Genomic DNA, 25418 nt, shown 5'->3' on the forward strand with positions numbered 1-25418 from the left:
TCCCACAACGAGCAGCATCGCATGGGTTGCATCAGTGTGCTCCAAATGAACCAGAGGCTATGAGAATGCTTTGTTTCCGAGTGGATAGAGTCAACGGCGACCTTGTATGCTGCTGCTTACCTGTACCCCAAAGTAGCCGAATGCCAGCGCAAAAGCCTGCTGGACTGTCTGCGTGCGATGTTTCACATGCATGTAAGCGTATCCATAGAACCTGGCACACATACGCCTTGTGGAGGTACCCGCAAGGGCCCCGCCACACTGTCCTGTTACCATTCGGCGACCGCGAAGGCAGCGCACCCAGGATCGAAGCAAGCGCCTAGGGCAGGCTCAGGGCTCGCCAATAGGTCGTTGAAGCTTTGATGACTCTGTCGAAGAGGGAAAATCTGGAACGAGCTTACAGAAGGTGTTAGCCTCTGCGCACGAACGGATATCTCTTGCTCGCATATCAGCAGCAGCACCAGCAGCAGCACTTGAACATACTGTAGCGTCTGTTCGAATCATCGAAACGTGTCCGGGATGCAGGATCCCATCAACGATCCTGGATATCCCCGACTGCGCAATGGGCATCGGTATCTGGGAAATCATCTATCCTTCCCCAAAGTACCTTTAAGAGATCCTCCACTCCATCACCAACGCTACCTCATCGTGCTACCTTGCTTGCTTTTCGCATCAACGATGCAGCGCGCTGGGCACCGACACGCCGGCCGCCGGCGTTCAATAGAGCTCCCCTAGGCTCGATATACGACCGCGTTGTGTTACGATTATTTTTTGCGTAGGTGAGTTTCCATGAAACAATTCGCATTCGTGGAGCACGCTGCTTTCGTTTACCCGGCGCTTCGACACACTCCGCGTCCAGAGAAGACTTGGAGTGCTTCACTCGCGTGCGGTGCGATCCCAGGGAACACTGGTCAGGTTCCAGGCTCTCGGTTGTTGCCGCGCTGGAGACACCGTGGCCTCGGTCTGACAACCGGCGTACACAAACGCACTGCCAAATACCGATCTCACAGGGGTACAAGCTCCCTGCACTCCGCTCAAGAGAATGCGAACTCGGCAAAGCCACTAGAGCCCGTGAGCGAGCACCGGCCGCTGCGCATCATTTTGGCTGGCCCGCCGGCTTCTGGAAAGGGTACCCAAGCTGCTCTTTTAGTTGAACGGTATGGTCTCGTACATATATCTACAGGGGATATGCTTCGGGCTGCCGTCGAAGCGGGCAGTGAGCTGGGCCTCGCTGCCAAAAAGTACATGGACGCGGGGGAGCTTGTCCCCGACGAGCTTGTCATAGGGCTCATGCAACAGCGCATGGCTGCGCCTGATGTGCAGACAAGTGGTTGGCTCCTGGACGGCTTTCCTCGAACCGCTGCGCAGATTGTAGCTATGGATGCGGCGGGTATCGAACCTGACCTGGTGATCAGCTTGGATGTGCCCTTCGAGATCCTCAAGGAGAGGGTCTCCGGTCGCCGGCTGGATCCGGAAACTGGTCGGATTTATCACCTGCGTTTCGATCCACCGCCAGCGTCGGACAAAGCCCTTTTAGATCGTCTCATCCAGCGTTCAGATGATGATGTGCAAAAGCTTGCCGTGAGGTTTGAGAACTACCGGGAGAACGTGGATGCGCTAAGGCAACGATATGGCGCGATTATGGCGGAGATCGACGGGCGTCGCTCAAAAGAGCAAGTCTTCGAAAATATTACCCGTGCAGTTGGCATGCTACGAATGCGACGTAGCTGGCAGATGAAGCGCTCGAGGCCGCCAAGAATCATCCTCCTTGGACCACCGTTATCGGGAGTGGAAAAGTACGCCGCGAGGCTCTGTAAAGATCTCGGCTGTATCCGCATCTCTACGGAACAAGTCATTCGAGATGCAGCAGCAGCAGAGCAGACGAGAACGGGTCTCATGATCCGGCAGCATTTGGAGAATAACGAGTTGGTGCCGGATCATCTGGTCGCTCATGTGCTTGGGAAGCGCCTCGCCGCCGCAGATGTGGAGCAACACGGATGGCTGCTCGACGATGTGCCGCGACGTATCATGAAAGCCAGTTCGCTACTGGATGCAGGTATCGAACCTGATCTCGTTTTGTTGCTCTATTTACCACATGAAGATCTGGAAGAACGAATGGTTCAACGTCTCTGGGACCCGGAAACCGGTCGCTACTTCCATGAGAAATATGATCCGCCCTCAGCAGATGATGCAGCCCTCAGAGCGCGATTGATTCACCGCACCGATGAGGATGAGAATCTGGCGCGATGGTTACTCGGAACGTACTACGTCGTAGAGTCAGAGCTTGAGGCTCAATACGCCGGTAGAATTGTTCAGATCGATGGGCTTGCCCCCGACGAGGAAATTTACAAGCAAATGACAGCGGCAATAGAAGCGCGAGGGATTCCTCTGCTGTCCGACTTGACACGCGCCACCTTCGAGGACCTGGAACTCGGGAGTGCATTCATGGTGCTCTACCGTGATCCCAAGCCCGCCACAATCCATGAAGTCCGTTGGCGAGGCAAAGGCGCATGGCCAGACCTTTTTACACGGCCACTGCTTGCGATTGGTGATCTGATTGCGCTCTTGGTTGCGAGTAGCGTGTTGCGTCTGCTTTATGGCGGCAGACTCATCTTGGATGCGATCGTTTGGAAAACAGCTGCACCGTTTATCATTGTGTGGATCGTTGGCGCCCCGTACATAGACGCTTTCACGCAGAATGCCCTTCGAGATCGCCGGGAAGCTTTGCTATCTCTATTTCGAGCCTGGCGAGTCTGCATGCCCTTTGCGGTCTTTGTTCGAGCGCAGTCCATGGGCTTCGCGCCACCTCTACATTTCATCGTCGCGTTGCTTCTGCTCACCTACGTATTCTTGGCTCTGTGGCGTCTCTGTTATGTCATTTTTCTACAGGGCGAGTATGATTCAGAGGGTAATAGGACGCTGAGCCTTCGGGATTTGGGGCCATGGCGTCGACCAGTCGACAGGGGGGCGCCCTATCCCGGCAGCGTTCGTTCCCAGACGCCTCCGTTGACCGACTCTTCATTGTTTCGCGAAACTCTAGGACCAACGTGAAGCTCGTGCGATCAAAGCAGCTCCGTCAGGGGGTTATCGAGGTGCTTGTGCGGGCGTGTTCCGTTGGTAAGCGCGGGACTATGCGGGTGCTTCAGCGGTGGCAGGTGGTTCACGCAGTGCTGTTCGCGTTCGCAAGCGCTCCACCCCGAGACCAGAGCGCCAGCAAAAGGCCTTGGGCGCCTCGAGCAACAAGCAGGCCAATGACCACTAGCAGACTCGCATAAAGCGTGCAGTGAATGGGGTTGCAGTGTTCCGAGCGAGCCGCATTAAGTGTCAGCGTACTGAGAGCTTGAAGCGCGTTGCAGATACGGTAGCGAGCAGCAACAACCAAGTACTCGACGTACTCCGAATAGAAGAGATTTCTGCCAGCTGCATCCGTCTAGCAGCGTTCGTATAACGACCTGTCAAGCAGCTGTTCTGCCGCCGACCTGCTCAGCAACGAGCAAAGCGTTTTGGATGACCTGTTCCGCAACGATATTTCAATGACACTGGGCTTTTTAGGAGTCGTTCGAGCCTTTATTTGTGGAAGCGGGTAAGCAGAATCGCGGCACCAAATTGCACGTTTACTTGAGCGCTCCTAGCCAGGCATGCTTTCTTCGAAATGACGATAGACAACGAACGTTCCAATGATGCTTTGGTGCCGTCCAGAACAGGTCACTTTCGAAGCGTTTTCACACTCTTCGCTGGACTCGGCAGCAAATTTGCTGCTCTGTGATCCTGTTGCGTCCACGAGAGCGCCCGGCGGCGGAACTTTCACCCAGGCTCACAACCTGCGATTCAGGTTGGTAGTCACATTCTTTTCCGTTGACCTCCTGCTGCATCGTCGCAACAGCGGTGGATGTTCCTCTAAGCAAGCCAACCTGCCTGCGCAGATGCGAGCACGCGCTACGTCCAAGGTCCATAGACACCGTATCGTGCGAAATGCTCTCGTCTGAAACGAGCCGGGCGCTTTCGTTGCGCAGGCTCCCAACTGGAGTACGCTGCTGCAGCGTAGCGCTCATAAGCGCGCGATTCCCTCAGAGTGAACACGCTGCACATGCGCAAAACCTTCGACAAGCGCCGAATCCGACTACGGATCAACGACGATAGGTGGAAAACGCATCCATAGTGAAGTCGTCTTTGGAAATGATCTGTTTTGGTATCGAGGTGAGCGTCGCGCTTCCTATCAAGTTCGCTACGATGAGAAACGGTTGCTGCCACGAGCGGGAGCATGCGCTCCTGGACGTTGCCCGGGATACTGCCAGCATGGTCGCAAGAGCACCGTTCTAGGTCTGCCTTCTTTGCACCTATCCAGAACTTGTCAGTTCATCAGAAATACTGCTTTGAGTGACGTGTGCAGTGCTGGACAATAGCACCAGGGCGCCCGATGCTCCCCAGAAGATGCACCCGGGCTGCCTCCATAGCATCTATCCAGAACGTGCCAAGTCGTCAGGGACACTACTGTGAGCCTCGCATCCACTGCTGGACGAGGGCACCAAGGCGCCGGATGCTCGCCAGCGGATGCTCGGGACCGAACCTTGCTCGTGCTGTACTGCCTTTGCTCTCGAGCGCCTGGTGAACAGCTCTTCGCCAACATCCGGAACGCAACTCCTCGATGGTGAGCTCTACACATAGTCCCTGGAGGTCGCGACGGAGCGCCTCTTCTTCCAAGAAGAGCGGTCGCCGAACATACACCAGCGGTGTACCAGCTGCGAGACATTCCGCACTGATCCCGTATCCGAGTTTACCGAGTACCACGTCCGCTGCCTGGATCAAGTCCGGTACATATGTCGCTGCGCTAGGATGTACGAAGCGTACCCTGGGCGATGATGATACCGCGTCGTATTCGGTGAGCAGCATCATTCGCCAAGGCGAGCCCGGTTCCCGAATGAGGTCCACTTGTTCCAGAAACGAGTGCAACGGACAGCCTTGCTCCCCGAATAGCGTCTTACAGTCGAAACTACCAAAACAGACCAACAAAACACGGGCGGATAGCGAAATGCCCAGACGACGACGCGTTTCAGCTCTTGTCGACTTCCACGGACGCGATACAGGCCCAGCTGAGAAGCATCGACCGCCAAATGACCGCAACGGAGGCACCAGCCCTGGCGACAGCTGAACCCAAACGGGTGCCTCAGACTCATCCATGGCCATGCGCTCGACCAGTGCCCGGTTCTGAGGCGTGTTCAGGCTCGGGATTTCTGATAGAAATTGGTCATAAATAGCACTGAACAAGAAGTTCGTGACAAAGACGAATCGATCGGAGAGCGCAGCAGCTTTCGCGGCAGCCGCTGCAAGCGCAACGGCATCGGCAAGAATGAGCTGCGGCTGCAACCTCCGCAGCATAGCAGACTCGACTCGGATGAGTGTCTGGCGACGTTCATTGATCTCTCGATAAGCCGTCAGTGTAGCCGCTGCGTCGATCGTGAGTGCATCGCTTTGGATGCAACCAACGTCAAGCTTGACCGCGCGAACGCGCAGCTGCTCTTCAGGACGTAAGCTTTGCGGGAACTCGACGGCGTGCGTTCGGTAGGCCCCGAGGAGCAGCAGCAGCTGTGCATGAACCGCATCTGGAGACACAGGCGTGCAGAGGAGTACGCAGAACTGGTGCGTGAGCAACTCACAAGCCAAAGCCAAGGATCGAGTCAAGTGCCCCCAACCGTGACCAGAAACATAGTAGGCTACCAAGCCTCGGGCTTTGTGTAGAGCACCCCAGTCCAAGAAGTCCTGCTCGCCGTTTTCCGGGGATACCACGGAGCTTTCACGATACCCGTCCGATATCATAGATTGGGCGAGCAGGTCTCTGGAAGCGGCCAGAGTCTGAAAGAATGGCGCATATTCGATCTTTATGGATCATGGATCTGTCCCGCTGGTCCACGCCAGTGGGAAGCACGCTGGTCAAAGTCCCGCCCGCGCTACGCCCAAGTCGAACTGGCATAGAACAGGTCCTTTCGCACTGACGTACAAGTCCATGTTTGGGTCTCCTCTGACCGTCATCAGCGCCGGCTGCTGCGGGGCTATTTCTGGGACTGCCTCGTTTGCTTTTCTTATATCTGCGGCTTTCAATTCGCCGGTTTCCCCGGTTCTTCCATATCCGTTCATAGCAGTCGATTTCGAGATTTGATGGCAGCATTCAAATCCCAAATTCGCAGCTTCCAGTTGTTCCCGACACACTGCACGCAAAGACGCTAGTCGTGCACTACGCTTCGCTTACCCGTTTTGACTTATTCGTGTATAGCCTTCAGTGTGCACGTCGCAGTGGCGATATCTGGCTGTGATCAGGTATTCCCATGCAGCCGCCGGACATTTTCCGCCCCTGAAGGCTGCCCTGCTGCCCGTGAACGCTTGCTTCATCGATTGGCGCATGCGTTTGACGGGTAAACAAGATGCTCCTGGATGTCGTTCTCCATAGTCGCGCCCAGTACCGCGTCCTACGATGACGGGCGCTTCTTCTAGCCGATCGTCTCGAAATGTACGCCGTCCGCTGCTAGTGCAAACGCACGCTGTCTCATGCGGTAGAGGATTTGTGGAACGCGATGTCGTCCACAATGAAACAAGTACCGAGAAGAAAACCCAGGCTGGCGACTGCGTAGAGAAAACTCGATCCGTTGGCGTTCCCGTCGAGCATAAGCGCTGATGCATTCTCCACTGGGAGTGAGCGATGCGACGAAGCAAGTCCGAGTCCAAGACCCTATTCGATGTAAACAAAAGAGAGGGCGGCGCCTGAGCGCATATCGCGTAAGAGGTATCGAGCTGCTGTGAAATGCGGTTTCGTAGATGGCTACCAATACAAGAGGGGAATTTCGGCATTCGAACGTCATCGATCACTTGACATGACAAGTCTGGCAACTTTGTGGCATGTGTTTGTGAAGATGTCGTCGAGCGACGGAATCGACATTGTTTGATAGTCAATTCAGCGACGCAAAATGCTCCACTCATGTGTTGCCTTGAAACGGTACGACCGACCAACCTGAAGACCATATGATTTGACCATACTGCACATTGGGAACGAAAAACGTCTGCAGGCTTCCACCTATGCATAGGATCCATACATCAGTTCTCTTATGAACCAGTTTTTTCGAGGTTGACGCGAATCATCTTGATTCCGATAGCGTTACCAAATCCAGCGAAGAAGCCTGGACGGAGCCTCTCCGAAAAGACACCCGAGCATTCCCCAAAACTACGTATATATATATATACGTACGCTCTCCTTGCTGCATTTTGAATCTCGAAGCTGCACATCGAAGCATCTTCGGAAAAAGATGTCAAGGCAGGAACAGAGCGACCAGTACAGTGTTACATGTGAATGCCCAATGGGTGTAGAACTCGACAGCGCAGCGCTATAGCGCTATGCCACCGATCCCGTGTTGGGAGCACTGGCTCCAGCTCCTTCCCCTATGCTCCGAATATCACATCATGCCTCATCCAGAGCTGTTTGTATTGATCTCGGCACAAATTCCGATAAAAAACGTTGCCTGATGCTGCAGTGGATGTGCTCGCGAAACGACGCCATGCCGTCTTGACCACTCCTGGTACGTTGTCGTTGCCTCCGGTTTCTCAAGCAACTGCTGCGTGTAGAATGACAGCGGCTAGGCCAGTCAAAGCATTTTTATCGGTTTCGAATTGTTGGTACCTTTCATCTAGAGATCATTCCTCACGCCGCTCGACTTCTGGAAACAGCGACTTGCATCGAGCGCGTTCTCAGCAGGCAGTGCGCTTCCCTCGGACACGTTGCCTACCGAGTCGCTGCGTTGGCCGAGTCAGACGCCACGGACTTGCCCTTGAAACGCTGCTCCTACAGTTGCAAGGCTTGGGGCCGCAGAAATCGCCCTTGGGAAGACAGCAGCTTCAAGTCCCAAACGACAGGGGCACAGACTTAGCTCCGACGCTCGCTGTTGCTTCTGGTGACGATGGCGGTTGCGGGGGCCGGATCAGCACGCCCGGTCGAGGATGGTACTATCGCTGGGGAGCTGGTGGGTACGCATCTTCGTCCGATGAAAGGGACAACGGCGATGCGGAGCACCAGAGCTTCGAGCAACCAGGACAGGAGGCTGCCGGTCACGCGAGCTCCGGTACCGGGAGTGACGCGTCCGACCACGAACAGCTGCTGCGAAAGATGAACCGCCCTGTGGAATCTGTGCCACGGGAACTCTTTACTCTAGACCTGAAAACTGCGCAAACGTACCTTGTAGCAACGGCAAGCGGCCTACCTCGGTTCCTCACCGACCGCTTTCCCGCATGGCAAGCGAAAATGCTCGCTGATCCGAACTTTTTCTTCAAACTTGTCATGGAGGAAACCGTCGGCATGGGCCTCTGTCTGACTGGGGTCGTTCTTGCTCGTGGCGATCGTCTCATGAAAGAACTAGATTTTGTGCTCATCGACACCCTGGTGGGCGCAGCGCTCAGCTTCGTGCTCCTGTGGTTGCTCGCACCCAGTGCAACGATGCAGTCGCTTCATCAGAGACATCTATCGAGTTCGTCAAATGCAGGACCAGTGAGCGCTCTGCAACATTATTTTCGCACACTTCCATCATGTGCGTTGGCACCAGCATCGTCAGCGACGTCCTACTCATGGAGTCAACGAGCGGTTGCCTTTCTCTACAAGGGATCGCTCTTTGCAATCGCCGGTTTCATGGCCAGTGTGATTGGCACCTCCATGGGCTACGCTTTATTGGCTCTACGGAAGCGCCTCACCGGAAAGGAACCGGAAAACCGAATGCCTCCCATTCTCATCATGAGTCTGGGTTGGGCAAGTTTCATGTTCGTTTCCGCGAATCCTCGGTACCAGGTGGTGACGGCGGCAGAGCTTTTCATTTATGAAAAGGCGTCACCTGCGGTTGCCAAAGCCAGCACGGCTATTCTGCGCACCGTAAACAGTATTGCCGGAGGTGCAACTTGGGTGCTCTGGGCTCGAGCGTTTGGACTCAACCAGTAGTGTTCGCTCAAGAGCTTCCTCTAGAAGTAAAAGTTTTGGTCTTAGAGGGGAAGCATGTCAAGAAATGGCGGTCGAGGCGCGTTACAGCCTCCCGGTGCCACACATTGTTTTCCTCTGACTCGTCTCGGAACTCGATGTTGGCACTGCAAAGCCATTTTATGAATGTGGGCCAAGTCGGAATTTATCGCTCTCGCCCTAGCCGCTTCGAAAATTGACTGGTCTCTGTATTCTAGCGCTTTCCATGGTAAGTTGCGGGTGCTCGTCCAGAAGTGCGCTGCTAGATGCAACAGGAGACCACCGACAACGATCAGGGCTTGATTCGAAGCGGAACAGGGCGCTCACTGAGTATCCAGAGCACCTGTTTTTTTTTGAGGAAAATTGAGACGTATCAGCGCCAAGATCCACAAATACGATCGTGCGCGATTCTATTCAGAGCCTCGCATACCCGTTACAGACTTGAATGAAACACTGAACTGCTCGCCCGGTTCCCGCCATGAGCGTATTTTTCCAGACATTCTTTCGGTGTCGAGACCCCGCATTCCGAGTGCTGCCATGAACGCTTGCAGATCCATGCGTCGTTTTGAGATTCTCGGTCATTTTTTTCGGATTGGCTCTTTCGACGCTTTAGAACTGGAATTCGTCAAGTCATCGGAATCGCGATGATTCTCGACGTCCTCGTAAAAGGTTCGTAAAGTGACCAATATCCTTATCCAATACATTCCTAGAAGCCTCCGTTATTCTGCTCTGATTGCAAGCAGCATGCTCGAATCACGCATTCTTCGGGTTTTCGAACTTTCTGTTTCGAGGCACGTCGTCGGCGCAGGAATTCATTCCGCTGGATTGACAAGGAAAAGTACACAGCGTCTTCTATTGACGCATGGTTCACAGGCTCATGCAGAACATTCACTGAACGTCCCATGTCCAATCATCGATTCCGTTCGAAAGACAAATCGTCCACTCTTTGTGACCATCGATGAAACGGCCTTGGAAAACAGCCTGATGCGTCTGACGGCTTATGCTCCATGAGGCTCACTTCTCTTCTGTGTGCATGGAAACGTGTCGTGGACGTGGTCATGCGTCATCGCAACGATCGCTTCCTGTCGAGCGTGCGCCACAGCTTTGCACGAAGCGGGCGTAGACGGATCGAAATATCTTGACGACTTGGCCAGTTTGTATTTTTCTTCTGGTACGTGTCTCATCAAGGACGTTCCCGTGTCTCATAGCTCCTCAGTCGAATGGAACAGCATACGACTGCTCATGCAGCCGACAGCAAAGTCGTCAATGGAATCCCGCAGAAGAAGCCCATGATCGTAGTGTCCGGCATGGAGCACAGTTACGGAGTAGCGCAACCATGGGAGCATTCCGTAGCTAACACGCGCACGTACCGAGCAATGAAGCGAGCGTCAATGCGGTACAGGTCAGCGCTCGCAGAAGCAGGTATGGTGTACATCTGGGAACGCTTGACCAGAGCCAAATGTTACCGTTGCGAAGCACGCGACGGAGCTACACGCAAAGAACATGAAAACGGCAAGTGAAACGCAGATCGCAACAACTGCCGGTGCTTGGAATGCGTCGAAAACAGCCGGAAGCTACGCACTAGGCACTTGCAAGCTGCCATCAATATCCTTTGACCGCTGAAAATGCATCTGTAGGGATCCGAGCGACCAGCGTATTGAGAGCCGGAGCTCGACCAGAGGAATACCAATCCGTCGCGCAAAAAACCCACAAATGCTGGTTTTCCTGACAGCGGAAAGTGTCCCAAACGTTCGCATGTACGCTCCGCTAGTAGACCAGTTCCATTTCCCTTCGATCTTGGATCAACGGCTACTGGTACTACAAGAATCTGCACGGCAGACAAACGATTACGATTCCGAAATGCTTTGCATACCTTTCATGCGTACAGACCAAGATCCTGCTTCATTGCTAGCTCGATCCTTGCCGGCCATTTTCACCGAAACGCTCAGGGAACCTCAACTTGCAACATCTACGAATGCCGGCACGCTACGCGTCCCCGTTGAGTCATCTGCATTCTCGAGTAGCTGCTTCTCTTTCGGAGACTCGCTACTCGGCGAACCGCTACTCCTCAATCGCTGTTCCGTGTCTGGGTTGCTTCCTTTAGACGACTTCGCTTGTCGTTCGGCTTTCTCAGCCGATCGCAGCCGGGCAGCGCGTCGCTTCTGTTTCTTTGTCGACCTGGCTGCAGCGCGTTGCTGCTGTTGTTTCTCCATCTTGACTAAATCGCGTTCCCAGATGTCCGCCATCAGCTTGTAGATTCGCAACGCGGTGGTTGCATCCTCTACGGAATCGTGACCCGGCCCGTGGGCGGTCCCCTTCTGAATTACCTGATCCAGGAGTTCTGCAGCGAGCGTTCGAAGGGACGGCGTTCGAAAGGTCCGCATGGGCAGCAGCCTCCGTAACCGCAGATAATGGGCAGTGTCCCGAATGTGTCGACGAGGATGACTCAGTTGCAGAACCGTGAGATCCTTGCGAAGCTCGTGACCCACAATGATCCGACCTTTCATTAACGAGGCTACTGCGCGTTGTGCCTCCGCAAACGGGACGCAGCTCGGATCTTGCAAATGATGAGGCTGGATCCCACTGTAGGGAGTACGAAAGTCAACCACTCGGGTATCCACCTGCACAAAGCGATCATAGAGCACGGCCTCATCGTAGTCAACGACGGATATGCGGGCAAGTGCATCCGTGGACCCGCCTGGGCCTATGCCCACAAACTCACCGTCAAGAGCGATAATCGAGCCCAAAGGTGCTGCTCGCTCCTGTGGATAGAGTCCAAGAGGTCCGGCTTTTCGCAAAGGCTCCTTTTCTGGAGCGTGCAGCTCTGCTCGGACGTTTTCCAAAGAGGAACCCTCCGTGTCGTTTGGTTGTTTCGTTCCATCCGTGCGAACGCTTGTCGCTACTCGGTCAGAAGAGCGGTGGCGTTCAGGCGATGGCTTGACCTGAGCTGGACTTGCAGCTGGCACGCTTTCGCCAAGTGATTGGTTGCTAGTGCCCGAGTCTCCCAAGTTACCGATTGCATCACTGTTTTGTTTGGAGACGGAACTTGTTGCAGAAGACCGATGCAGTTGTCGTGGGGCCTGTCCCGTATTCAGCTGTTGCTTCAGCGCTCTCCAGTTATCGTCCGCAGTTGGCAGACGCTTCTTGCGCCGACCTCGTGGCTGCCCGCTCTCTACTTGCGGTCGTTCAAGGTCGTCTGCGCTTGCTTCCACTTGCTGGCTACTGCCCGTGAGGCATTTTACCCCCAGGTCCTCTTCGGACACCGTCTTGCCGCTGTTCTTTGCTGACTTGGACACCGTCATTGCTGTAACCTGAACTAGGACTCCTACGTTTGCAGGTCGTGTCCGTTACGTTTCGGGAGCGGACCTCCCCAGGGGACGCACGCCTCCTCCTGTACCTCCAGGTTGGCACGCGGGTGACAAATGCGTTCTCGACAAGTTGTACTAAAATTAAGGTTTGCAGAGACACTGCTCCACCTGAAAGAAGCGCGTTTCCGGACGACGCTGCAACGTTAGGTCCGAAATAGAAGCCTGTTCGATGCGAGAGTTCGCACAGCGGATTGCAGAGACAATCCTCCTCCCGAAAGGTGCGCTTTTTTCGACACAACGCTGCAACGTCCAGTCGAACCAACAGTGCCAACGACAGTGTTCAGGGTAGAGCGTGTCTGCAGACTCGAAGTCTGCAGCTGTTGCACAACCGACCCTGCTGACCTGCTGACAAGCGTTGCGTTGCGTTGGAGTGCGCCCCGCATCTTCTCGAGGCGTTCGAGACGAAAGCCGTGTTCCCGTTCGAAATGTCAGTGCTAAAGGCAAAGACAGCACGATGAATCAATGAATTAACTTGACAGTGTGATGTGGAAAGTCTAAAAATTGAACGTCGCGCGTTCCATGACGCTTTCTCTGGAGTGCTTGGGGGTGCACCTGCCTTGCGAGAGCGTAGAGGTAGCGTTGGTTGCACCGGCGGGCCCTTGCCACTGTTGGGTGAGCACTAATCGAGAGACCGTGCAGCAATGGTACCGGGAGTCGGCTGAGGGTCTAGATCGTTCATCAACGGGTTCAGAAAGCCCTGTTGGCGTGCAGAACAAAGACCGAAGCGTTTGGCGGATCGTGGCTGAGTTCCGCGCTCCTGGCAGAGTCGCCTTTCTAGTACACCTGGGCAAACACGGTCTGCTTGCTCAGACGGCAGACTGCAAGTTCTTGTTCGTGGCTGGTCACTGGCGCAGCGTGAAACTCCCAACATGGAACGAACGCATAACCGCTGTCACAGTGGTCTCAGGGAGTCTCCGTTCACTGGCGGATGAGCCGGAGAGTCGCACGTCGCCTACCAGGTTTGAGCGAACGCCCCAGGCCTCTACGTCTTCGTTGCACCTTTTGCTTGGTACGGCGCAGGGAACGCTGTATAGCTGTTTGGTGCCGCAGTTTAAGATGACTGCCATCTGGAGTACAACAACGGCTTGTTCCGGGGCAGAGCCGATCTGCGGGTTGCGCTATCTGCATGCTGCTCGTACGGGTTCTCCGGGCCACGAGCTTCTGATCCTCAGCACACCAACGAGGTTGTATTACGTCATGGATCCCTTCTCGGTATCGGAGAGCGCTCGCGAGCGGCTCAACTTGGATCGCTTCATGGAGACGGCGCCGTGTGCATCCGCAGACGCAACGATGACCGCAGCAGGCATGGTGGAAAGCATCCCGCAGAATAAGATCGGATCCCTCTTTGGGGACTGGAACTGGTTAAGTCGCACCGGTATCTTGCACTTTCAAGTGAATCGCTCGGCGCTAGCGGCTGGGCAGTTGCCAGTGGTCTGGGAAAAATCCTGGATCGACTTGTCTGGGATTTTCTCTGCATCGAAGGAACCATATGCGGTCTTTGGGGCAGTCGACATAGAGCCTGGTTGCGTTCTTCTTGGAATCCAAAGTGCTTCTGCCGCCGATGGTGCAGTATTTCCAGCGCAAGGCGAGCGAGCCGTAGTCAGCGACGACAATGAACCGTCGCTAGTGACCAGTCTGCAGGAATGTTCGATCACTGAGCACGCTCCGACACCAAGTCGAAACGCTGCACCAGAAGAGTGTTTCGTAGAGGAGCGTGATTCAGGAGTACGGGTGCTTCCCAGCTCGGAGCGTGGTCACACACGTGGAAGAGATTCTGCATCAGAGGCGTGTACCTCAGATGAGCTGCACCCAAACACACGAGCATATAGCGCTTTGGCTTTAGAAAGTGTGACTTCATCGGTGGACCAACTTGATCGCTCTTTAAGCGCAGAGACGGCAGAGATCAGTCCCGGTGACTGCATGAACATCACTCATGTTGAGCGTTCTTCAGTCTTGCCTTCGGTTCGCGATAGCAACGCCGCATTTGAATCAGAGACCTTCGCATTCACGCAAACACCCGCTGCGGATCCACAGCTCCCAGAGGCCGTGTCAGCTGATTCATCGGTATCCTGCGCAGCGTTCGAGCACGCCTTGCCCTCAACGGGGACGAGGACAGAGCAGGTGTCGCTGGACGCTCGCAGCGAGGCAGCATCAACGGATGTCGACCCGGTGCTTGGATTCATTGCTCTGTACTCCCTGGTAGATGGCCGTTTGCGCGCTCGCATGGCCGTGCGAAAAGAGCACGGACGACCGCTAGCGCTTCTACCTGGTGGACTGCTCGTGACGAGTCGCGCAACGTACTGTTGTCGTGTCTCGGGCGACGTACTGAAGGCGGTCCAAGAAGCGTTCGTCGAACGATACCGCCTTGCGGAAGCGCTAGCAAACTGCAAAACGACCGAACAAAAAGATGTAGTGTTTCTTCAGTACGCAGAGAAACTTTTCAGTGAACTGGGTGGAATCCACGAGGCAGCCACGGAGGCGGATCTACAAGCACAACGAATCCGCAAGCAGCAAATTGCTTTCTACCTCGCTCGCTGCCGCTCTTTACAAGTCCAGGATGCACTGAAACGAATGATTGAACATTGCGCTGTCGATGCCGAGATGGTACTCGCCTACGTCGAGCAACGTGTTCTTGTAGAAGAGGACACGCTCAGTACAGGCGCCCTCGAATCGTTACAAAAGGCGCTCCAAGACTATCGCAGCGGTGCTGATGCGGAAACGTTTTTATCGCAACCCTGTGTATTACGAGACCAGTCAGCGACGGATGCTATGTACGGGCGCCTCTATCGGCTGATGAAACCGGGCTCCACAGCGCAAGTTCAGTTACGAGAGCAGATCTTGCAGCGCGCTCTGGTCTTGCCCCCGATTGCGGAACGAAAGCATGGATCATTTTCAAATAACGAACATGAGGCGATCAAGTTGCTGCAGTGGGCAGCAGTGCTGCTCGCTGAGCAAGGCAACGAGGCAGATCTGTTCGCCCTTATTCAGAAGCATGCCCCTGCGGTGCATGAAGATCGCTCGTTCTCAGGTTTTCTGTTGTGGCTGGTCAACCGATACGGTCTGTGGCACGTGCACATTGAGTTGCTCTTGATGCTGGACAAACAGGTCGGGTCCGACGCGGGTTATCGTGAGGACGCCTTGGATGTTGCTTTCGAGCATGCCGCAGAAATGGCCCTGGAGGCGAGTCCTCTTCTGGAGCGCCTCCTGGATCGGATTTGTGGTGAGGATCGGGCACTCTGGCGCCAAGCGTTGGACCGAGCGCCCGCCTCGTGTCGCACTGCAGTTTGGAGCCGGGCCCTTCTCGAACGCCGCGTGGTCACGCTTGGTGAAGCGCTCGACGATCGCAGCACCACAAGGACGACTTCGCCCGTGGACTGCCCGTTGCCGGCGCAGGCGCTCAGCCACTTGTTTCGTGATATGGAACATTCCCTGGCAATTGAGCAAGCCAAGATACAGGATCTGATTTCAGTCCTCGAGCGCCTGGATCGGGCGCTAGAACACCAGTCTGCCGTGCGCCATGCAACGGAAGCTGTGTGGCGACGACAGTCCACGAACTGCACGGAATCGACACCTGGTCGAGAAACTCCGCAGACTGCATGGTTCCCTGGCCACGCTAGATCGCTGCTTCCCGACTGGATGACGCGTTCGCTACAGGCCGACGCGCTTTATGGCGCGAAAGCTGGAGCAAGCAACGCCCCAGCCGAGATGCAGGCCCGCGCCGCTCTCTGTCGAGTGCGTTCGCGAAACCGGTCGCTATCGAGCGCATGCGTCACCGGCAGCACCAGCGAGGCAACGCAGCAGCCAACCGACACAAGTGCATCTGTTGCGACACGTGAACATGATGTTACATGGTTCAGCCCTTTCTGGCTCGAATCCCTGAACGCATCGTACCGCTGAGGGCACGCGAGCGACCTTCTGCATGCACCAGCCTCGATACCAGATTTATCCACAAATGTCTCTAATACCACACCGGCACACGCACGAACAGAGCAGAGCCCCGTACCCGCGACGCCACAGGATTGGATGCGTATCTCCCGGGGCAGGGGCAGGGGCAGGGGCAGGGGCGTCTGTGCTCGATGAAAACGGAAAGCGCGCGTGCTGCTGCGTGCTGTGCCATGCGTGCGTCGTTGCCCGGCTGAAAGTGCACGCATTTTAGAAACAGAACAAATTTGAACATGGTGAATGTGCACGCGCACGGATCAGGTGCCAGCGCTATCGCTCATTGATTCGTCGCTGTGTCATGCCGTGTCACGTCGAGGCACTGACAGCACCGCTGGGATGTGTCCACGTTGCAGGATCCGTCTATTTCTGGTGTACGATCGATGCGTAAAACGAGAATCCAGGGGTATGGAAACGCTGCTGGTAAACAGGACAAGGACCATCGCATCCCCGTAGACGTCTCCGTGTACGATGGATCTTCGACTATTCCCTCGGTCGAGATGGCAACTACATGCCTCCAGCGACTTTGAGCGTGGCGCGTCTATCCCAAACGCTTGCTTGGACGCCCGATGCGCCGCTGCTGCTGTCGCCTGAGGGATACAGGACGGCCCCGCGGCTCGTTTAGGGACATCGGCTCGCGATTCGGAGTAGTCGGTGCGGAGCAAGCGGCCTCTCGAGGAAGGATGTCTGCGAGCGCTTCGACGCGAGCGCGCGCTGCCTAGACGAATGCTCCTTTGACGCAGTATATGCACGGGCACCGATTATTACCGTTGTGGTGCGCAGCGGACAACGAGTGTGGCGAAAATGGCCAGTTTCTGTTTCCGCCCGAGAGCGGCATCCGTGATGTTCGTCTACGCTCGAGCCGGTGCATGCCTGGGTCCGCAGCCAGCGACACAGCGCATCGTGCACATATTCAAACCACGAGCGCCGACGAGACCGAGTCTGGTGGAAACCAGCCAGGCGCCACCGATGAAGTGGCACCGCGCCTAGTATCGCCGCAAGCGCTGGTCGCATGCGATACACTACTGGCGACGGGTGCCGGTGTGCGTATTCACAACTCGTTCGTGTAAGCGAAGCTTCCGCCGAATAGCAGAGAATCTGGCGAGGGTTTGTCGAGCAAGCTACTAGATTATCGATCGTGACTGCCCGCAGAAACTTCTGATTCGCCACATGTACGTACGTGGACGTGAGGCACCAGTCATCCACCCGCGAGTCTTGATGATCTGCGTTGAGACGCATATCATGAGACGCTTTTTTCGTGCTTGCGGTGCGACGTCGGGAAGCCTCGATAGATGCATGCGTTGCGGCAGCAGGGCTCGCCATCACCAGCCCTAGCGCCAGTGACACTTGAAAAACACTCTTCACTCTACACTTGTCTACTGCAAACGTTCTGTACCGACGGGTCCAACTTGTCCGCATCCACTTCCTCATCGCATGTTGTCGAGCCGGGCGCCGGTGCTGTCTCCACCAAATCACTTGTCTTGTGCAGCCTCGCGTTTGCGCTCGAAAACCATTCTCGCGGTCGCATTGATGCCGGCAAGTGCACCAGATCCTGCGCTGTGTCCACGTCGTTGAGCGTTACCGGTAAACATATCGTCCTGACGCCATCATTGCGCAGAGCTTCGACGGTGCGCGCGCATACATCATTCTGACTGAATACGAGGTGTGGGCCGAACGCAGCGTAGATGACTCTCGCCCAACGGGTTCGTTCTGCTGCCGCAAATGCTAAACCGAGCAAATAATAACCGCCGTCCTGCGCTGGTCCAATCACCGCTCCATGACCGGCATGGAGCGCAGCGAATGCCTGCTGTAGCACCGCGGTATCAAGCGCCGGGCAGTCGCTTCCGATGACCACAACGTGCGCATCCCTCGATTCGTCTACCAGGCTTGTCACCTCCGTAAACGCTTGGATGAGTCGAGAGCCTAGCGGATCCTGCTTTTGATCACCAGTGCTCTGCACTTTAGAGGCTTTCTGTGGTGCGATCCGAAACGCCGGGTAACGATGACGAACCGAGTCGTCGAGCCAGCGTTCTACGCACTCCGCCTTCGCCTGCTCGCTCTCCACTGGGGTATAGTATAGGTGGACGGCGCCTGTTCCTCCAGCTTGCAGATCAAGGCCCTGCAACCAGTCATACGCCGTCGCAAGGGTGTTTTCTACCAGAGCGGCACTGATGCGCGTCGCAAGTGTCGAACCTATCTCCCGACTCAAACGCTGTTTCGTCAGGCCCGCTATCGGAGGCTTGGTGAAAACGACCAGGTGCAGCTCTTGTTCCGCACTCCACGTGGAGATTGGCTGCGCATGGTCAACATTTTCCCCTTGCATATCGTCATCGACAGCATCAACTCACTCGCTCAGTGCGTCATCCCTATAAGCAAACAAGAGCAGCAACAGCAGCAGCAGCAGCACGGCAAGTGCGCCCTCGTTAGCAAGCGACCGGGTACGCAGGCGGCATCGATGGCACCGTGCACCGGCGTCCGGCAGAGCGCAAGTGCGCGCTGGCCCCGCGCCGCTGCTAGTCGCCTGAACATGAACGCGTGTGTGCTCACCAGCGGCAATGCTTTCTCTCCAGGTGCACGATCGATGAATGGACGCAGATTCCTCGATCATGAACGCGTGTGTGCTCACCAGCGGCAATGCTTTCTCTCCAGGTGCACGATCGATGAATGGACGCAGATTCCTCGATCATGAACGCGTGTATGCTCACCAGCGGCAATGCTTTCTCTCCAGGTGCATGAACAATGAATGGACGCAGATTCCTCGATCATGAACGCGTGTGTGCTCACCAGCGGCAATGCTTTCTCTCCAGGTGCATGAACAATGAATGGACGCAGATTCCTCGATCATGAACGCGTGTGTGCTCACCAGCGGCAATGCTTTCTCTCCAGGTGCACGATCGATGAATGGACGCAGATTCCTCGATCATGAACGCGTGTGTGCTCACCAGCGGCAATGCTTTCTCTCCAGGTGCACGATCGATGAATGGACGCAGATTCCTCGATCATGAACGCGTGTGTGCTCACCAGCGGCAATGATTTCTCTCCAGGTGCATGAACAATGAATGGACGCAGATTCCTCGATAATATGTGCATGGATAGAGCGTGGGAAGAGACTCCAGCTCATTTATCGGTGCTTGAAGCTTGTCATCGCTGCTCGGCTCCGTAGTCGCCCGTGTAAGAAAAGCGTGATCGATCTGGGAGCATCTTCGGTGCTGGATGCGTTCCCGCCACCTTTCCCGTACGCAGACAAGAGAGCAACACTGTGTCTCTGTTTCTGTCTCTGTCTCTCTCTGTGTGTGTATGTGTGTGAACGCTGACTCGAGGACGTTGGCTCCGGAGAGCTGTGTGCTCACTCGGCGCGTCGTCCTGCAAAATAAGGGCAGGCGCCAGCACCCGCATGCCGCCTTTGCCCAGATGAACACCGTTGGCGGCTCGAGATATCGGGGCGAGCGTCTTGTTCCTCAGTGCCAACGCATGGCGAGGTCTACTGGGACCTCTTTTAAGGAGAAACGTAGGCGTTTGGCCTCGGGAAGCGTTCTGTTTTCCAAGTGCTTACGCAAGTCATGTTGCGTTTGCCTGGACGCGACGCTGTCTGACTTTGAGAAAGCGGTTTATCACGTGGCCGCGAGTATCGAGCCGGGACGTGTCGCGACATACGGCACCATAGCGCAGGTGATTAAGCCAACGGAAGGCGCGCGAGCTGCTCGAGCCGTTGGCACTGCGTTGCGGAAGAATCCTTACTGGAAAGAGGGCTGCGTTCCTAAAGTTCCTTGCCACCGTGTCGTAGCGGCAGATCGGACGCTCGGTGGTTACATGGGCGTTAAAGACCCCAAAAGCACGCAGCTGGAGCGGAAACGCTGCATCATGCTTGAAGAGGGCGTGCCGCTGACGCGAAACAAGCGTGGTCAATGGGTCGTTGTGGAAAACGTCGCTGGAGGCGGCGGCACGAGCGCTGGGCAGCCGCTTCTGAGCCCCGCAGAGCTGCGCGCAATAGCTGCTACCTTCGCCAGCGCTTCTAGTCTTTCACCTGAAGGGTGTTCGACCCCCAGATGAGTGTCATCAAAAGCGTTTTCGCGGTTTACATTAGATGCGTTCGAAGTGCGTTCCTTTGAAGAAATAAAAATCCAAGGGAGATGTATGAGCGTACAAGTCGGGGATCCTAGCGGGCCGTCCTAACCAGATTCTACGAAGACATGAAAAAATGCTCATCGCACCGACCCTCGATCGAAGAGGAACATATTCCGAAAAAGATGAAGAAGAGGGGAGACAGGCGAGAAATGGTGTTTGCTGCACGTCTCGATAACGAGACTGTAGTGGCACAGGGGCCGCGCGTTCGATGAACCCTTGCACTGGTGCGTTCAACCAGCGTCAATGCACGCGAGGAGTTCGTGAACCGAGTCTTCAATGCCACCATCAATATCAGACGATGTGTGGTACTAAAGACGAGACCCGCGAAGCTGGCGCCGTTTATGTTTCTGGGGCATGCTCTCAAACTCGTATCGTGCCTGGATAAACTGGAACCGACACCAGCCGGCCGATCAAAAAAGCGAGAGGCGTCTGCGCATCGATGCATATATACCCGTCATGGGCTGGAAACGTTTTTCGTTTTACGAACTATAACATATAGTATTGCTTGGGCATCGTATTCCAGGGGAATTCGCACTTGTTGCTGTCAGGGAGCATTGAGCTGTAATGGTGCATCCTGCGCTTCGAGTGATGCGTCGATGCAGCAACCATGCCACCGGAGCATGCGTCTCTACGAGAGGCGGTCAATGCTGGGGCCGCACCGCATTGCGACGCGCCCCACGAGCAGACGTGCCTGCTGAGACGCCGCAAACCGGTTCTGAGTCCGTCCAACGACGCATTCAGCATCGTGTCGAGCGTTCACGGCACGCTGACCACACGAAAGCTCACTGGATGCATCAAGCCGGTAACCCGAACGGAAGTCTGGTCTGGGGTCAGTGAAACGGAGCGGTGACAGGAGCGGCGTGGCGAGCGCTTCGCACCTTGCGCTCATCAAGCACTCGTGGGTGGAGCTGCTCGTTCGAATCATCGAACGTTTGCCATTACAAACTGTGCATCTCTGAACTTATTTCAGTGAAGAATGGCATAGGCCCACTTGGCTGGACCGGGTGTACGCGCTCAGGTTTGGTTCTCATGCTCTGATTGTCAGTACCAGTTATGGCAGGCGCTTCCTGCGACTGCCTCGGTTTCCTCTCTCACATCTTCGGCTTCCAGTACGTCGAGTTCTCCTTTCCCTATAGATTTGTTATCAGCAATCGAAAGATATTGACGGCAGCGTTAAAGCCCCAATGTCGCAGCTTCCTCCCGTTATTCTCCTGAGGTACACTCAGCGAGAAGTTGCGATCTACGTTTCGCATGTCATTTCTATGCTCTTCGTATGCAGCCGCGGTGCACCTGTTGCAGCGGTACCATCGGGCCGAGTGCAAGCGTTCCCATGTGTATACCATATCTTGGCGTTCGGTCGCCGCCCTGTGGCACGTAAAGGACTGCTTCAGCGGTCAGCACACGCCCATGACGGGTTCAGAAGGCTCACTTCGATATCCTCTTCTGTTTCCGCGCCCGGTGCCGTATCCGACGCTCGCGAGCTTGGTCTGGGCGATCCCCGCAGCGAGAACTCCATCTGCCGCACACGCAAGTGCACGCTGCCCCGCTCAGGAGAGGATTCGTGGTGCGCGATACTGTCCATAATGAACCCAAGTTTCTGAGGGACAAATGCAGGCCCAGGCAGAAATCGAGGAATTTCGATTTGTCGAAGCGCGCTTCCCGCAAAGCACTGATACGGTCCATTGGGATCAGTTGTTGCGGGGATCGTCGGTCGAGTCCCAGAAACTCTTGTGCGCAAACGGAAGACACGTTAGCCTCTGAGAGAGTATCACGTAACAGGTGTCATGCTGGCGTGGAATTCCTTTTTTCGTCGATGAACAGAAGGAGAGGAGGATTCGTCTGTTGAACGAAATCCATGATCTAAGGTGACAAGTTCACCAGTTTTTGGGCAGGTGCTTGAGAACAAGTCGACAAGGCCCGACGTCGAGATGCTCTGGTCGTTAGTGCAGCGGCGGAGAACGCTGCACGCACGAGTTGCGTTGAAACAGAAACATTCAAAATCTCGAAGAATGCATGAGTTGAACATGCTATTCATGAGGAAAGGACACGGTCGGAGGCTTCTACGCACGAACCAGATGATGATATCGCTCACTTGACGAATCTCTGTTTGGGGGCTTCACGAAGTATACTGGTGGCGGTGACGACACGAACCCGATGGTGAGCGCCTCGAGGCCACAAGTATCCGCAGCCGCTACTTCATACTGCTGGTGCTGCTGGTGCCGCCCTCGAGTCGCACCAGGGACACACTCGTATGTCTGAGAGGCACCGGGCCTCACGAGCGCATGGACACCCAAGCCTCTGCATATACTCGGGTCGAGTGACTCTGGCTTGTGCTCGCTGCGTGCACGCGGTGCAATAACCATGGAGCAGGTCGAATCAAGACGCTTCGTCTTTACAGTTCGTCGTGTTCCTCGCTATCCCGATCATCATCTGCCGACGAGTCTGCTGACGAGTCCTTGCCGGTTCCCTTTGCGGACTCGTAGGTCTTCAGAATAATCGGCTGAACAACGTCTTGGAAGGCCTTCATCCGTTCCTCGATGGCGGCCGCATCCGAGGCTTCACCGTGCTCGTCCAGCCAGTCCTGAGCGCTCTCAACACTGTCTTTGAGCTTGTCTATATCGTCTGTGCTGAGTTTGGTCTTTTTGTCCTTGTCCTCGTACATCTGACGCACCTGGTAGATGTAGTTTTCAAAGTTATTTTTGGCGTCCACCTTGCGTTTGAGCTTGGCATCGACCTCGGCGTACTCCTCTGCCTCACGAACCATTCGCTGGATTTCTTCGTCCTTGAGGCGTCCTTTGTCGTTTCGAATGGTGATCTTCTCGCGTTTGCCTGCCGTCTTCTCCTCTGCACTGACCTGGAGAATGCCGTTTGCGTCGATCTCAAACGTGACTTCTATTTGTGGAACACCGCGCGGAGCAGGCGGAATGCCCGTCAGTTCAAACTTACCCAGCAGATGGTTGTCCTTGGTTGCAACGCGCTCGCCCTCGTACACTTGAATGAGCACGGAACTCTGCCGGTCCACATGGGTCGTAAATATCTGACTCTTCTTCGTTGGGATGGTGGTTCCGCGGTTAATGATTTTGGTCATGACACCACCAACGGTCTCAATGCCAAGCGACAAGGGCGTCACGTCTAGAAGCAGGATGTCTTTGGTGGTTTCCCCACCCTCGCCAGATAAGATCGCGCCTTGCACCGCCGCGCCGTACGCGACAGCCTCGTCAGGATTGATGCCTTTCGAGGGCTGCTTCCCGTCGAAGAACTCCGTAATGAGTTCCTGTATCTTGGGAATGCGCGTGGAGCCACCAACCAAAACGATCTCGTCGATATCCTTCTTCTCCTTCTTGGCATCTTTGAGGACGATCTCCACTGGCTTGAGCGTCTTGCGAAACAGATCCATGTTCAGGTTTTCGAAGCGAGCTCGTGTCAGCTCCTCGATGAGATCCTTCCCATCCATGATGGATTCAATCTCGATCCGCACCTGCGTCTGGTAACTGAGCGCTCGCTTCGCCTTTTCCACTTCGCGCCGAAGCTTAGCCATCGCACGTTTATCGGTCCGCAAGTCCAAGCCATCGTTCTTCTTCTTGAATTGTTTCACCAAATAATCCATCACCCGCTGGTCAAAATCTTCGCCTCCTAAGTGGGTATCGCCGTTCGTCGCGAGCACTTCAAAGACACCGTCATCGAGGGTAAGTAGCGTCACGTCAAAGGTACCACCACCTAGGTCGAAAACAAGAATGTTCTTCTCAGAGCCGCCCTTGTCGAGCCCGTATGCAATGGCGGCAGCGGTCGGCTCATTGATGATGCGCTGAACCGTCAGGCCGGCGATGGTGCCTGCATCCTTCGTAGCCTGCCGCTGTGCGTCATTGAAATATGCCGGCACGGTGACGACCGCGTTCTTCACAGGCTTACCTAAATAGTCTTCAGCAATTTTCTTCATTTTGCCTAGGATCATTGCACTTATCTCTTCGGGCGAGAACGTCTTCACTTCCCCATCGCGCACTTCTACCCGAATGTAAGGTTTGCCGTCCTTGTTCACGACTTTGTACGGCAATAACTTTATATCTTTCTGGACAGTCTCTTCATCGAAACGCCTTCCGATGAGTCGTTTCACGTCGAAAATCGTCCGCTCCGGGTTCAGTGCCAGCTGGTTCTTTGCAGCGTCGCCAATGAGTCGCTCCTTGTCCGTAAAGGCGACATACGACGGCGTAATCCTGTTCCCTTGCTCGTTTGCTATTATTTCGACTTTGCCGTTTTTAAAAACACCGACACAGCTGTAGGTTGTGCCCAAGTCTATGCCGATTACAGGACCCTCGATTTTACCGCCACCGCTGCTGGCGTCTTTCGCACCGACCAACACTGCTCGACCGAACAGACAGCAGCACACGTGCACCAAAACCGCAACGAGTGCCCAGTTCCATATACTTACGCGCCTGTAACTGAACCTGCGTGTTGCCATGTCCACCTGGCCTAGTTCCTTTACCCGTCGAGGGACGACGTCGCACACGACGACAACAACCCCAAACGCAGTAGTTGTGTTAGCAGCACCGCCGTTTCGAGCGATGCTGTCCAGCGGCTGCAGCGATGCCGATTCGGATTGCTTCCTCAAGCGGCGATGGTGCATGCGTGCGAGCGTGCGTGCGTGCGTGCGTGCGTGCGTGCGCGCCTCTTGCGCATGTTGATTGAACACACACGCAGCGGCATCGCAGCGATGATGCGCCATGCGCCTTCAGCAGCAGGCGATTTCGGATGCACGGCAGGCGCATCGTCTGGGCACTGCAGGCGTGGAGCGCGCGCGCACACACGCATACACACCAAATTTGGCATGCAGATTGGCGGCACGCATCGCTTTGGCCTACGCGTGCCATGCGTTCCAGCGATTGCAGGCAGCGGTGCGACGCTGCGATCAGCGCTGGACACGTATGCAGGCCGATAGGTAGATAAGTTAGTTGGTACGAATGTACCATATAGTCCTTTCATCGGCAGCAGAGCAACACGCAGGATGCGATGAT

The 25418-nt window shown here is 55.4% G+C and overlaps 8 protein-coding genes across 8 annotated transcripts, besides 2 other annotated features; 4 read left to right on the plus strand and 4 right to left on the minus strand.

The window, feature by feature from the left end:
* Nucleotides 1-786: 786 nt before the first annotated feature.
* On the plus strand, nucleotides 787-3048 carry CYME_CMT571C (probable adenylate kinase, chloroplast precursor; the record flags this gene model as incomplete). The annotated part of the gene is made up of 1 exon (XM_005539461.1): nucleotides 787-3048. The coding sequence occupies one exon, from the start codon at nucleotides 787-789 to the stop codon at nucleotides 3046-3048; it is 2262 nt and encodes a 753-aa protein (XP_005539518.1).
* Nucleotides 2844-5246: a sequence feature (possible transcribed region).
* Nucleotides 4486-5811, minus strand: CYME_CMT573C (hypothetical protein, conserved; the record flags this gene model as incomplete). Its single annotated transcript, XM_005539462.1, has 1 exon — nucleotides 4486-5811. The coding sequence occupies one exon, from the start codon at nucleotides 5809-5811 to the stop codon at nucleotides 4486-4488; it is 1326 nt and encodes a 441-aa protein (XP_005539519.1).
* Nucleotides 5812-7606: 1795 nt separating this feature from the next.
* On the plus strand, nucleotides 7607-8962 carry CYME_CMT574C (hypothetical protein, conserved; the record flags this gene model as incomplete). The annotated part of the gene is made up of 1 exon (XM_005539463.1): nucleotides 7607-8962. The coding sequence occupies one exon, from the start codon at nucleotides 7607-7609 to the stop codon at nucleotides 8960-8962; it is 1356 nt and encodes a 451-aa protein (XP_005539520.1).
* Nucleotides 8963-10932: 1970 nt separating this feature from the next.
* Nucleotides 10933-12279, minus strand: CYME_CMT575C (similar to RNA 3'->5' exonuclease; the record flags this gene model as incomplete). The annotated part of the gene is made up of 1 exon (XM_005539464.1): nucleotides 10933-12279. The coding sequence occupies one exon, from the start codon at nucleotides 12277-12279 to the stop codon at nucleotides 10933-10935; it is 1347 nt and encodes a 448-aa protein (XP_005539521.1).
* A 585-nt stretch (nucleotides 12280-12864) lies between these two features.
* CYME_CMT576C (hypothetical protein) lies at nucleotides 12865-16242 on the plus strand (the record flags this gene model as incomplete). The annotated part of the gene is made up of 1 exon (XM_005539465.1): nucleotides 12865-16242. The coding sequence occupies one exon, from the start codon at nucleotides 12865-12867 to the stop codon at nucleotides 16240-16242; it is 3378 nt and encodes a 1125-aa protein (XP_005539522.1).
* Nucleotides 16243-17650: 1408 nt separating this feature from the next.
* On the minus strand, nucleotides 17651-18607 carry CYME_CMT577C (hypothetical protein, conserved; the record flags this gene model as incomplete). Its single annotated transcript, XM_005539466.1, has 1 exon — nucleotides 17651-18607. One exon carries the CDS (start codon nucleotides 18605-18607, stop codon nucleotides 17651-17653), a length of 957 nt encoding a protein of 318 aa, XP_005539523.1.
* An 890-nt stretch (nucleotides 18608-19497) lies between these two features.
* CYME_CMT578C (similar to methylated-DNA--protein-cysteine methyltransferase) lies at nucleotides 19498-20334 on the plus strand (the record flags this gene model as incomplete). The annotated part of the gene is made up of 1 exon (XM_005539467.1): nucleotides 19498-20334. One exon carries the CDS (start codon nucleotides 19498-19500, stop codon nucleotides 20332-20334), a length of 837 nt encoding a protein of 278 aa, XP_005539524.1.
* Nucleotides 20335-22729: 2395 nt separating this feature from the next.
* Nucleotides 22730-25088: a sequence feature (pseudo-gene of NAD-specific glutamate dehydrogenase).
* Nucleotides 22802-24865, minus strand: CYME_CMT579C (luminal binding protein BiP; the record flags this gene model as incomplete). The annotated part of the gene is made up of 1 exon (XM_005539468.1): nucleotides 22802-24865. The coding sequence occupies one exon, from the start codon at nucleotides 24863-24865 to the stop codon at nucleotides 22802-22804; it is 2064 nt and encodes a 687-aa protein (XP_005539525.1).
* Nucleotides 25089-25418: the final 330 nt, after the last annotated feature.

The sequence above is a fragment of the Cyanidioschyzon merolae genome, chromosome 20, assembly GCF_000091205.1.
Source record: "Cyanidioschyzon merolae strain 10D DNA, chromosome 20, complete genome".
Classification (NCBI taxonomy): Eukaryota; Rhodophyta; class Bangiophyceae; order Cyanidiales; family Cyanidiaceae; genus Cyanidioschyzon; species Cyanidioschyzon merolae.